Raw genomic sequence first — 13,428 nt, 5'->3', positions numbered from 1 at the left:
GCCCTTTGGTTGTATATATAAACACACATGTTTAAACTATGCAGAAAGTTGCAGATTTAAACTTTCAGCTTGATTGATATATCCATACACTGAAGCATATGAAGTCTATACTTGGTCAGGGCTCTTTTTGAGTGAACTACTGCATTGGTGTGGCATTTAGGCAGTCTATAACTTTAATCCAGTCACATTTTTTTCTTACGCTAAATTTTCTAATAAGTAAGCTAGGATACAGTCTTTCTATTTTGTACCTTTAAAGAAGCCACATGACGAGCAGAGACAGGGGGCTGATTGTTCTCATTCTAATCAGTTCTTTTATGATAACAGCAAATGGCAAAGCATCGATTTACATTCAGTGCCATGAAAGAGTGTGACAGTGAATCTACTAAAGCCAGTTAACAAAGTTAGTTGCATTAATGGTAATTGAGAGAGCGTCTCACAATCCGCACATCCTCCACCTCGGAGTAGTTTTCAGTTGCGGTGCAACAAACCTGAACGGATTAGAGGAGCAGTAAAACAAGCGAGAGGGAAGAGAAGGATGTTGATCAACAAGAGGTGATGACATCAGGGCAGTCGCCAGGGAGACAAAAGGTCAGGACCCCCAAGTCAGCTATTTTTTTGGCTCAGAATAGAAGATGAGTCATGCCCGCATCATCACACAGACAGCCAATCAGGAGCGGAGGATCAGAGCAAGCGTCAGAAAATTGACATCCAATCATTAATTGACTTAGATTCAAATGAAAGTCTTGAAAACAGTGAATAAAGTAGGTCAAATAAGAATTTAACATTTATTTTAGCAAATATATTTCTAAAGCAGAAATTCAGATTGAATTCAAGTATTCAGCAGAAAGCTTAACATGTTGACCTGAACATTTTCATTTTAACATCTGTTTTAAGTTATTTTATTTTAGTTTTTTTAGTTGAATGTTGTGCAGCATGAGTTGTTGGAAATGAGCTATACAAATAAAGTTGACATAAAGACAAGATGCTTCAAAATTGCCTGGAAAGCCCAAAAATCAGCTTAAATCTGTAAACCAACTGGATTCTTTTATTAAGAACTCCTTTAATTTATTGACATGGGTAACAAATACCTACATATTTCAGTAATCTGTTTTCATTTCTTCATGGAAAATTTTTTTTAATTCACTAAAATGACAAAATTATACCTAAATATCTCAAAAATATATGTATACATTTTAGCTTCTGTGTATTTTCTCAAGTTGTCTTCATTTAAATATTTTTGTTTTAAAGATCTTTAAACAAATCTTTAAAATTTGTTTAAAGATCGAATAATGTTCTGAAGTTCTTGACACAGATTCATGAGAAATTTGCTCAAAGGATGATTTAAAATGCTGCTGAAAGAATTCTGCAAACAGAAAAGCTCTAAGTGCCTGGTTTAGGTTTAAGCCCTTTCATCAGCCTCCTGTCACACATCTGGTTTCCTAAGAACAGCTGCAAAAACTCACTTCCAACGAGTAAATAGGAAAATTTACTGCATAGGTGATGAACAGCATTTATCAGCTGAACATACTTCAGAACAAGAATGAACTAGAAGATGATCCTGAAGTCTCAGATATTTAGGTTCATTTTTTTTATTCAGAGGATAACCAGAAATGGGACCGATTCAGGCATAAGTAGGTCATGTTTCATGTGTCGGGGAATGGTGAAAAACTGTTTTCAATCAGTAAAAGACGACTTCGATGAACATCTTTTTCAGGAAGGATCAGACAACCTGATAAAATGTTCATAATCTGAGAAGTATGTGGCTGAGAAAACTCATCTATGCCTGTTGTTACTCCATCATAACAACCTCAGGATTTATTAGGTTCTACTGTGGATTGCTAAAGGTCACTTCGGTTATACAACACCGAGGTGTGTGTGGGAAAAAAAATAAGGACGCCTTGTCCCTTGGGCAGATACACCTTCGAAAGCTGATATGCGGAGGCCGAAACTAGCCTGGGTAGAAGCGAAGAAGTGGGGAAATGGTTCATAAGATAAGAGTAGAAAGGAGAAAATGCAAGACTGAAACTGGAGACAATAGCCTGAAGAGAAAAAGCTAATTTTGAATCTTCTCTGACCCTTTTATGAACAATCTTGACAAGAATCATCTACTTGGATGATTCTTGTCAAGAATCATCCAAAATCCTCCTTACTGAGGATTTTGTCCTCAGTAAATTATCATAAACTGAATAAAACGCTAACAGGCTTTGTTAGCAACTTAAAAGTGGGCAAAAATTTACCTTTCATGCCTCACAAATGTCACATTTTGAAGCTTTGCTACCGCTTCTCAGTTGGTTTTAGGCCTGTACTTTGACTGGTCCATATTAGCTATTTGCCATGATAAGATTTAAACTTCTAGCTGGATGTTTAGGGCCATGTTATTGTTGGAAGGTAAAACTCTTCACCAGTGTTAAGTGTTTTTCAGCATCTAACAGAAAACATTTTGGAGTTTTACCTCATTCATCCCTTCCCAGATGCATTGACAACATGACATTCATGGTTTGGTTGCAGATTGTCTTATTAATCAAATCTATCTCATATGTAATCCCGAATGTACCTAGATGCACCTTTTCCTCCAGTGAGCAGCTCTGTATGTGCAGGAAACAGTAAGATAAGAGTAAGAGACAGCCAGCTCTTGCAATGAGCAGAGCATGAACAGGAATATGTTGTTTCAGATTATTGTTTGACCTTTTAAGACTCACAAGCAGGGGTGTTGCCAAGGTGGCGTTGCTCTGCTCATTTCCAGCTGGGATTTCTTATGTTAAGAACCGATTCAATATGGAGAGAAATCTGTTCCAATGTTAATAAAGGACTGAAGTGGTGTGAAGTATTGGAGCTCCATCTATGATGAGGACAAGAAATACATTGTGATAACTTGGACCTCAAAGGTAACAATGTTGACAATCTTCAAGATTTATAGAGTATTTAAAATATAATGGAGATTTTTATAACCCATTGTTTGTACACTGCAAAAACACAATATCTTACTAAGTAACTTTTCAGCAAGAAATGTGAGTTTGTTTTAAGTCAATAATTCCTTAATATTGATGAAACAGTGCTTGTTCCATCGGCAGATTATCTCACTTATAACAAGACATTTTTCCTTTGTTAAAAGTGAAATAATCTGCCTATAGAATAAGCACTTTGTTATCAATATTAAGTAATTACTGACTAAAAATAAGCTATTACATCTAGCTAAAAAGTTACTTTTGAGTTAGTTTTGTCTCATTTCAAGTTTCTAAGATATTTAGACATGTAACCCAGACAAAAAGGTAAGATTTTGTGCTTTTGCAGTATTACAGAGACAAAGCCAAAGCAAACAAGTTTTGCAAAACACATAACCTTTGGAGAACATGAATATCTAGAATTAAACCTTCAACTCTTCTGGGTGAGTTGGCCTGTCATGCAGTTGAACTTTTCTGCTACATAAGGTCAACTCTTTGCACTAAAAGTCTGGTGGTTGAATAGCACCTAAGAGCAAAATCTAGCAATTAGGGAATTAAGCCTTTAACAGCAGGATGAGGGATACAGAAAATCTTTCTATCAAGTCATTCAGGTAAGTCTGGTTTACTATGTCAAATGATAATTCACAAATTTACCATTTGTAGATTGAAATATGCTTAAAAAGCAGCATAGAATATATTAAAACAATGAATCAAAGAAACATGTTTTGATGGATGTGTTCATTTGAGTTATTTGTTGTCTAATTTTATCTTGTCTAATCTTATTGTTTAATATGCAGCACAATATGGTGGTAATCCAATATACACATTTATCAACTTCATGTTTTACCTTCAATTAGCTGGTTCATTCAAAAAATATTGCACAAGAATGAACTAAAAACTTATCTATGCTAACAGCGCCTGTCGACTGACAGATATTGATTATTGACTATATAGTGAACACATGAAAGTCTCTAAATGTTCTACTGAACTTTATTTTAACAATTCTCTAATCATCTAGTTAAACATTACTTTAATTTTCCAGTGCATATTGGTTTTAGCCATTGCCCACCATTCAATTTTCATTCATTATGGCAATAAGATGATTGAAATGCTTAAAAGCTGTGTGGCTTCTTCCTTTCTGGGTGGCCTTTCAGCCCGTGTCAGTAAAGAACTCACTCACTAGCCAAGTTTCCATCAATGTTTTTTAAGTGGATTACAAAGTATTGCATTAAAAACTGTTGATAGCTCATCATATGGCCTATTTCTCAGTACAACTCCAGTAAAACCGTTGTTAAAGCCTTAATAAAGGAGTGATGTTATGCTCACTTCCCGAAGGTGGAAATTCAGAAAGAGCAGTTTTTAGAGACAGAAGCCCAATTTCAAGGCATTAAATTACAAAGTAAAATTTCTTTTAAGTCATATTTTATATCTATATAGCATTTTTATAACTGGATGTAACATAGTTACTTAATTGTGCTATGAAATGTCACTAGAAAATGCATAATACTGCCCCTTTAAATACACCCACAGTTATGTATGTTTAATTCAAGTGTTATATTATCTGTGCGTTCCTAAAATTTGAATAAAATTGTAAAATTAGAGTATCTAGAATTCAAAATGTAAAGAAAGAAAAACAAAAAAATATGTTATTAGTCCCGAATTTAGCGTATAGAAATAGTTTCGGTAATCCTAGTTTCTTAAAACTTCCTAAACTGACGCCACGGGGAGGGGTTGCACTGAATAATCATTAGCACACGCAAATAATTTGTAGGGGTGTTAAATATTTGACGTCAAGGGGCGGGGCTGTATTGAATATTCATCGGCGCGTGGCTGGGAGCGCACGCGAGCGGAGAGGAGGACAGATGACGACCGAGATCGGCTCCGCTGCAGCGCAAGGAGGAGAGACGCGGAATGATGTGTAAATCATCCCATTTTCACGTTTGACACCGAGACAAGTTGCTTCGGCTGGACTCATCTCGTCTCTCCGGCTGTAAATAAAGGAGGCTGGAACCGTCTGAAAACAAACTGTATTATTTTTAATGAGTTGATTTGAAGACTTTTCCCTGTCCATCTGTCTTTTAAGAGAAGCAGACAGACACAGACAGTCATTATGGAGTCTATCTTAGACAGTTTAACAGAGGAGAAACTCTATTCCTCCGGAGGAACCAACCTGTTGGACCTGGAGGAACTCAGCGACGGTGATTTCCTCACTAACGTGGTGAGTTGTGGGTCTAATTAGCTGATTGTCTGTGTGTCTTCCTGCTACGTTTGAATTAACTCGCCCCCCGCACCGACTGTTCCGCCCGGAGCCGGACCTCATGAAGGGAGGTGGATTTATGAGATCCTGGCACACATCCGGGGTTCAGACCCGGTGCATATGTGTGTGTTTTATTGTGCAAACTAATAAGTGTGACTGGAAGCACCAGCTCAAGCAGGCGAGTTGCTGGTTAACCTGCGTGTTCAACTGGCAGGTGCTGCTTTTTCCTGCAACAGTACACCTTTAACACAACGCTACAGTTTAAACTGAAAATCTGTATTTAAAGTCACAGTCAAAAAAAATCACCTTGACTGTTCCTTCGACTTTAAGTGATTATGGGTCTGTATAGACACTTTTTTGTATAATAATTTTTTTTTTATTTTTTTTTTGCATTCGTTTTTTCTGCATATTTAATTTCATAACTGTTAAGGATATATAGGCATACTTAATATGTTTTTGTTGTACAAAAAACACAGACAAAACAGTTCATTAAGTCAGATTTTGCAAAAACCGACCAGAATCAATGTTCCTTCCAATTTAAGATGGAGAAAGTGATTCAATTCTACTCTGCAAAAATAAATCAATAAAAATGTATCAAAATAAATGTTGCTCCCCACTAAAAATCTCTAAGCAACAATCTGGGATACAAAAACAAATACATGAAAAGAACAACAAAAAAAACCCAAAAGGAATTTCTTCTTCTGCCACTAATTGTTGAATGGATGTTCTCAGTAGTGATATCTACTGTTTAAAATGAGTACTGCCTAAAGCAGCAGTATAAAAGGCATCTCTGGTTCTGCTGACGCCAAAACTGGTTTGTCAGTGGGCGGAGCTAATTGACCTGAAATGGGTTTTCTGTCCCAAGTTTATCAGATTAACCAAATCGTAATCTTAAATTGCTTCGCAGTGCATGACAGGAAAGGATCCATGAAATGTTCCTAAAAATCATTCCAATACTGATGAACGGGAGACACTTTAAAATCATCCGAAGACGTTGAAGGCTAACAGCTTTCAGCTATAATCAACATTTAAACTGAAAACGGGAGACAAGACATTGATCTGATCATTAATTATTCAGGTTTTTATTTTATTTTTTTACAGTTTTCAGAGCATCACAATTTAAGTTTAAATTTTTTTAGACCAAAAGGTAACAGAGTACACATTTTAACACATAGCCAGTTTATAGATCAAAGCACAGTCTTACGGAGTTTAAGTTCAACTTCTCCACTAACCCCAATGTAGTCATCAAATCAGGTTTTCTAATAAGGTCAACAAGGGTCATCCCACACTGGACACTCATTTTGATACTCTTCAGTAGAAATCTAGTAAAATTGATCCATTTTAATGTTTTATTTGTTACTATTAAATCATACCAGGATTTTGGTTTTACATCAGCCTTTTCTATTTACACATTAAGTTAGGTTTATTCTACTTTTATATGATTTTAACGTATGGTGACTAGAACTTTTATCTTATTAACTCTTCATCTAAGTATTGGATTAATAAATACAATAGGTTATGGTTTCAAATCCCTAAAATTTAAAGTCCTTCAAAAGAGATTTGAGGAAAAATACCATTATGGACAGATTTCTCTCTCTTTAAAGCAGGACATCATAAGTAAAAGTAACTACATGATTTTATGCATTTTTAAAAAATTAATATTGTCATGTTTTGCTTAAATTGATGATATCATGCTTTCAGTACATGCCATGCTTGGCCAAGCTTTGCAATCTTGATTAGTGACGTTAAGGTGGAAAGACTGAGAAGTGCTCCACACTGAGGGGTTAATGTCAGCAGGAATGTCTCAGTTTCCTATCCCTCACTCTCTCATTTTCCACATTGTGTTCCCCAGACTTTTCTTTTTTTAAACAGAGCAAGTTTTTTTGTTTTTTTTTTAAGTAGACCTCTATTCTAGTCAGTGAGTCAGTCATGCAGTCTGTTTGTGGTTTAAACCTCCCCTGTCTCCGTTCTAAATAAAGTTGTCCACTCTGCTGTGAAGCCACTAGGCTGGGCTGTACCACTGTGGAAATGGGAAACAATGGCTCACTATCAGTAATTCAGGATGATGTTTTCCTGTCTGTCTCTCTTTTAATGTCAATTTGTGTTTGATAGTGGGAGACAAAGCTGTCCATCTGAGGACAATAACTAGTTCACTGCATACATACCATCAAATAAATGAATCTAAATCTGAAGTGATTTATAATGCATTTATTGCCAGCAATAACCCATGAAATAAGAAGTAAATCATCATTACTTTGGATTTGTTAGAGTCAAATGTGGCAGCTAAGCAAGGAGTTATAGTAATTGACAAAGAACTGCTGATATCTAATTTACTTCTTATTAACCTCAGATTGTTGAGGTTACTAACATAATCCCACAGATTTTTTTTTGTAGAGCAAATGTAAAGTATCTGCTTCCTAACCCCCGGGAATAATTCAACATTACATTATACAGACGTAATTATTTATATTTGATTATTATTTATAATAACTTCCACACTGAAGAGTGTTCTTGTTAGCACAGTCACTCATTGTTTAGCCTATTTTCATACATCATAAAGTGCCATGAAAATGTATTTGCCCCCTTTCAGATTGGCTTTTATGTCATCCTTAAATATTTCACAACAAAATAATTTTAATATCAAACATTATCAAAATGTATCGAAATTCAGATATTCATACCCAAAAAAGCAATGCAAACCAACCAACTTTTCACAGTAAAGTGCACACTAGCATCTTAAGTTGTTCAGACTTTTTCATATAATTCATACGCCTAAAACTGAAAGTTAATATTTGTGCTTTTATACCAGTCTTGAGCCCATTTCTTAGACCCCTCAGTTCAGGGGTTAATAAAGGTGTCCTGTGTGTTGAAGTGCAGCCTGGAGTCACAAACTTCTTGCTCTGTATTTTGCTTACCTTTTCCCAGTACAAGGTCTGCCTGTATGCCTAGAGGGAGTAAATATGCAGTAAGATGGAATTTGTGGAGTTTAAATAAAAAAAGCATATGTCATAATCTCTCAGAAATTTCAATGAAAGTTCTTCAAGGTTAGAGCTTTTTTTATTAAGTATGTGAATTCTAAGTTGGAAACGTGTTAGTGCCTTCATTAGTAGACATTTGATGTGTTGTTTTGCATAGGAAAGAAATTGAGGAGAAAATAATCCTCAAAAATTTCCAGAACTTCCTGAAAATCCTCTTAATCCTCTTTCCTTTTTCAGAGTTATGCAGCGTGTGCTCACGTTTTGCGCAGATGACACTTGAGAATGATTACTTTTTAGCTGGAAAGTCATCTGTCTTTAGGTCATGATATACGTCTGATTTTAATCAGCTGGAGCCGCAGGAGATTCAAGCTGTCAAGCGGACACTCTGTTCTGCTCTCGCTCACTGTTGCATAGAAATACAGAGCCGGTTTTCTCCACAGTTGGCCACACACCCCTTTACACTTCATCCCTTTAACTTCATTAGTTTGCTCCATCTCCAAAATTTCCCTCTCATTTTCCATCTCTACTCTATTTTTACTCTATTTTATTTAATTCTACTCTCCATTCAGACCCTGCACTCCAGCTGTCAAGAACCACGTCCCCCTCATTTGCATGCCCGTATCCGATTGGCTGCTCAGCTGCCAGAAGGAATGTGTGCCGGCCTGCAGCACTGGTGTGTGAGAGAAGGAAAAATACCCTTCTGCTCTTTTACTGGGAGCTATAACCATTCACTTCTGGGTCACACACCAGTTAGAGTGTGTAGCTTAAGTTGAAGCAAAAGCAGCCATACACCACAACATGAGGCCGAGAACATTGCCTTTTTAGTCTTAAATCTGGCAGCCAGGGTTACAGATAATGACATGATGTTTTCAGCATTCAAAGAGGTGTGAATGTTGTTATAAACTGGCAAAAAAGATCAACCAATCATAGGTTTTTAAATACATATGAATTCCTTTGAGTGCAGAAAGAAATTACAGTATCATTCAAGGGATTTGGGTTGTGAAAAACATTTCAAGTTAGAGAATAATTGATTTTAAATGACAAACACCTGGCCTTTGGAGTGCCCTTGTGGACCAACAACCAATATTAGTCGCTCTATTCTTGTTCAGAAATACTTTTATCTGTAAGAAAAACTTTTGACAGAAAGCAGGGAATGTTCCAAATGGTTTTCCAAAGCTTAAAATAATGACACAATCTAGGAGTAAATTGGAAAAAAGAATTGCAGCTACACTGACTGATCTATATTAGATTTCAAAAGAAAAGGTTTCAGTATGGTGATGGTGAAGCTGTGGGCAGGAAGGTCTCCGATAGCGGTCAGTCTTGCAACAAATCGGATGAGGCCTCTGACTAAAGACTGTTGGTGTATGACAGTTGCATGACATGCTAACAGCTCTTTAGTCAGGAAGTCACAATTGAGATTAAGAATCTCTTTTTCAATGGGGTCCTGGAAGCAGAGATATTCCACAGTAATGTCCTGTATGTAGGCAAGCACTGATAATCCACCTCATTTGATTTTGCTGCACCTTTTGTTATCTTGGCTTAAAAAGCTGAGCAGCGAGTCGGGGATATGATTCTTGCATGTCATAATCGATGGAAGAAATTGTTTGCTCTTTCTTCTTCGCTCTCGATACTTTGCCTCCTTTTCTTCAACTCTGGGACTTGGGGTCACAATTTAGGCATTATTTGAGCTATTGATCAGCTAAACAGTTACTTATGTTTGTAAAAGCAATACATTGCTGGCATGGTAAAGAAAATTTGTCATCTTTGACTCATAACCTAAAATAACCCCGACAGGTCAAATCTGGTTTGAATAATTCTACCAAGATTACTGTGAGTAATTTTATATGAATGAATATTTCTCATCAATAGAGCTTATTTAGCATGTACAATTGTTCTCAAGTGTGATGATTAGATGAAATGACGTATTGCTTGAACTGTGGCTCAGAGTGATGCTGCAGAAAGATATCACAACGAAGAAAATAGTTCCACAGAAAAAGGATGAATGCTTCATAATACTGTTGAGCAATCACTACGTTAGATGCCTTGAGTTCTGGATCTTGTGTTTCCAGGTTATATTTCATGCTGAAGTCAGGAGGGGGGAGAAAAAAAAATTGGCCAATTTTTTACATAGTCAACAGCTCAAATCTAAAATATGGCTTTTTAATTTTTCCTCTAAAGGCATACATCCAAACTGACATCGATCCCGGTTTTTACTACTTCGTCATTTTAATATTACGACTTTATTCTGGTAATAAGACTTTATTATCGTATTACTGCGACTGTATTATGGTAACAGTGATTTTATTCTTGTAAAAATAAAAATAAATCATAGCCTGAGCCTTATATTTTTGTCGTAGAGTTGAGCTGAATTCAAAGTCAAAATAAATAGAAGCTGTAAAACACGCTTATCAAACAAGATGGCCGCCCTGAGTATGCTGATATCACTCTGAACTACGCATCTCTACTAATGTCTCAGTAATTTATTTTATTCACCCTTTTCTTCATAAGAAAAATCAAATTTTCTGAAGTCTGGGCACATATAAATCTGTTACTGTATGGGTATAGACATGCTGGAGGAACGCTTTGCTCATTTCTGTTGGTATTCATGGATTAAAACTCAACATATCTTTTCTTTTTCTTTACCTGAGCCTGTAAGAAGCAGCTAAATGAAAGGAGAGGGTTGAACATGGTTAATTACAGGCCTAAAAGAGTCACTCTCTGCATTCATAATTACCTCCCGCGTATATCTTCTCTAGGTCCCTTTGTGCGGTTTTACATTTCACATCCCTCATCTATAATGACACCCATGCTGAAGTAAGCTACAAAAAATACACCATTCAACACCAATTTTCTCCCTCTCCTGTGGAGAAAGGAGGTGTTTCAGGTAATAGTGGGTCCAGTTTGAACTGCATCTGCTCACACTGACAGACTTCTCAGAATGGTTTACACTGCAGATAAGCAAACAGTTACAAGAAAGACACTGAAGACATCTTCCTGTTGCATTTCCCAACATTGAATGTAAAACAATCTTCAGCTTGTTGACCTTACAAGATAAATAATTAGATGTTTTGATGCAATTCAGAAAGCAAGTCACTAAAGTGGTAAAAATGACTTCCTAAAGAAAAATATTCGCACTTGGCTACAAATGTAGCCTTGCAGACTGCAGAGGAAGCCCTTTTGCTGCTGCACTAATTATAAGATCTGAGGAATGTTGGGGTCATTTTTAACCATTGCTTCACAGCAGTGTGACGGTGCATGTCTGCTTTACCACAACGTGAGCCGTAATCACATCTATCAGTGTTGCAGCTGGAGCCCGACACCCAGGACCTCACACGTAACTCGTTTAGACCCCTTGAACTTGTTAAAATTTTCTCACAACGTTGTCAGTTTGGAACTCGCTGGACCTTCCGCAATATTTTTTAAATATATTGTAAGAAATGCATGTTTTAGCAAGTTCTTTTTTTTCATCAAATAATTGCATTGGTTTTGCATAAGAGAATGTCACTAAAAGTGCCAGCAACATATTTTTAAATCAATTTTTCTTGTCTGTATAAGTTAAAATCTGTGTCTCTTTAATATTTCCATTAAAAAAAGCTAAAGTTTTATGCTTTTCTTTATTTTAAAGCCCAGAAATATAAATAAAATAGTTATTTAAGAAAGCCAACACATTTCCAGGAGTGAATGTTAGTCAAATATTAAGTAATGTTACATTTTCAGCTCTATACAAGAGCTGAAAATAAGCCTCACCAAAGGTGAAAATGGCTCTTTGAATTGTAAAGGCCTTTGACTAGGCTGTTCCATCATAATAAAAAAAATTCAGCAAGGGAACAAACATTCCCTTGTTTGTTGTTAGGATCAATATCTTGCAGGAAGGGAAACAACTGACCCAGTGTCTGCTATTTTACAGTCACTATTCATTAATTGTTCAATGTTTCAGCACCTACAGAGCATGATGCTGCCACCATGCTTCACCATCAGTAAATTATAAAATCCACACATCCTTTGTCCTCCACCCAACAGTTATGCGCCATGTTTTTCTTTCTTTTTGTTTACCCGTCCCGTTGAATCGCAGTGAAACAGATTGAAGGTCTTAATGTGAAAAATGTAAATAGTTTTGAAGGTTAGCGCTCGCCTTGCACATGTCCAGGCCTGAGCAGGCGTAGGCTTCGCTGCAGGTGAACCTGAATATGCAAACTCAGCAGATGGATTGAATGGACCTTTTGAACCCAGGTGAATTTAGCTAATAGTAGGAGCTCCAAATGCTGCTGAGCGGCATAAAGTTAAGTTAAAGTACTTAACTTTATACTACAAAGTTAAGTACAGTCATTTGAGCTCTACACGGGGGCTGACACTGTTGGACTCATTCAGCCTTTTTAAAGCTAATTTTAGACCAAATAATTGTTCCACTTATAGAAACTTACTCTGCCTTTTCTCCCTTTCTCTTATTATGGCCCCAATTAGGAAACTTTCCACTGTTTATTTTTGAGTCCAAGCTGTCCTTAAGTGACCCACATTCCCAGAAGAGCACGGTTTAAGGTCACACACCTTTTTCTGCACATTTAGAGCAGCAGGATTACAAGGCAGCTCTGTCGGGATAAACACACTACTCTTTTATGTGGGCGTCTGTTTATGAATGAGAACTTTCGCGTCAGCAAAATGTGTAAATAGAAGCAGCTTAACGCAAACTAATTCCTCAGGCTCACTTCTGAGCTCCTCAGTGACCCTCTGGGGTCACGTTTTGATTATTTAACTGAGCATCTGTGGCTTTTCTCCCCCGGTGTCTGAACTGGCTCCGCATGTTTTCCAAAGGCAGCTGGATGTGTCCCAGAGTTTCACCACAAACACCCATGACATGGTGGTACAGTCACACACACACACACAATGTGATAATGTGTAAATGTTTTCAGGATGGCCTTCCTGAAAACATTGACACATGTTGGTGCAGCTTTAATACATGTAGAGAGCTTTTATTGGTAGATGCAACAGTCAATCAGATCAGAAAGAAACCATTTTCACTTGATTGGCTACAAACTATAATCAACAGCATAAATATTTATTTTCCGTTAATGAAAGCATAAAAGCATCAAAACTAAAAAAAAGTTCTCGTAGTCATTTTCTGATTTATGAAGATCTTAATTAAATACCACATTTACAAGTCTTTCCTTTTTTTCTTGTTGATGACAAGCTATAGTGTAGGGGTTTAGGAAGAGACGCTCTTAAAATCCATCACTATAATGTTTTAGTCTAGTTT

General features: G+C 36.6%; 1 protein-coding gene across 2 annotated transcripts in view; it reads left to right on the top strand.

The window, feature by feature from the left end:
- Positions 1-4,778: 4,778 nt before the first annotated feature.
- creb3l1 (cAMP responsive element binding protein 3-like 1) overlaps positions 4,779-13,428 on the top strand; it is a 31,516-nt gene continuing 22,866 nt past the window's right edge. For both annotated transcript variants that reach the window (XM_032556919.1, XM_032556918.1), the window contains exon 1: positions 4,779-5,160. In XM_032556919.1, coding sequence (XP_032412810.1) covers positions 5,053-5,160 — 108 coding nt within the window. In that variant the 5' untranslated portion in view covers positions 4,779-5,052. The remainder of the gene's footprint in view (positions 5,161-13,428) is intronic.

Source organism: Xiphophorus hellerii, chromosome 24 (genome assembly GCF_003331165.1).
Source record: "Xiphophorus hellerii strain 12219 chromosome 24, Xiphophorus_hellerii-4.1, whole genome shotgun sequence".
NCBI classification, from domain to species: domain Eukaryota; kingdom Metazoa; phylum Chordata; class Actinopteri; order Cyprinodontiformes; family Poeciliidae; genus Xiphophorus; species Xiphophorus hellerii.
The sequence above is the reverse complement of the archived record's forward strand: the minus strand, read 5'-3'. Positions and strand labels throughout refer to the sequence as shown.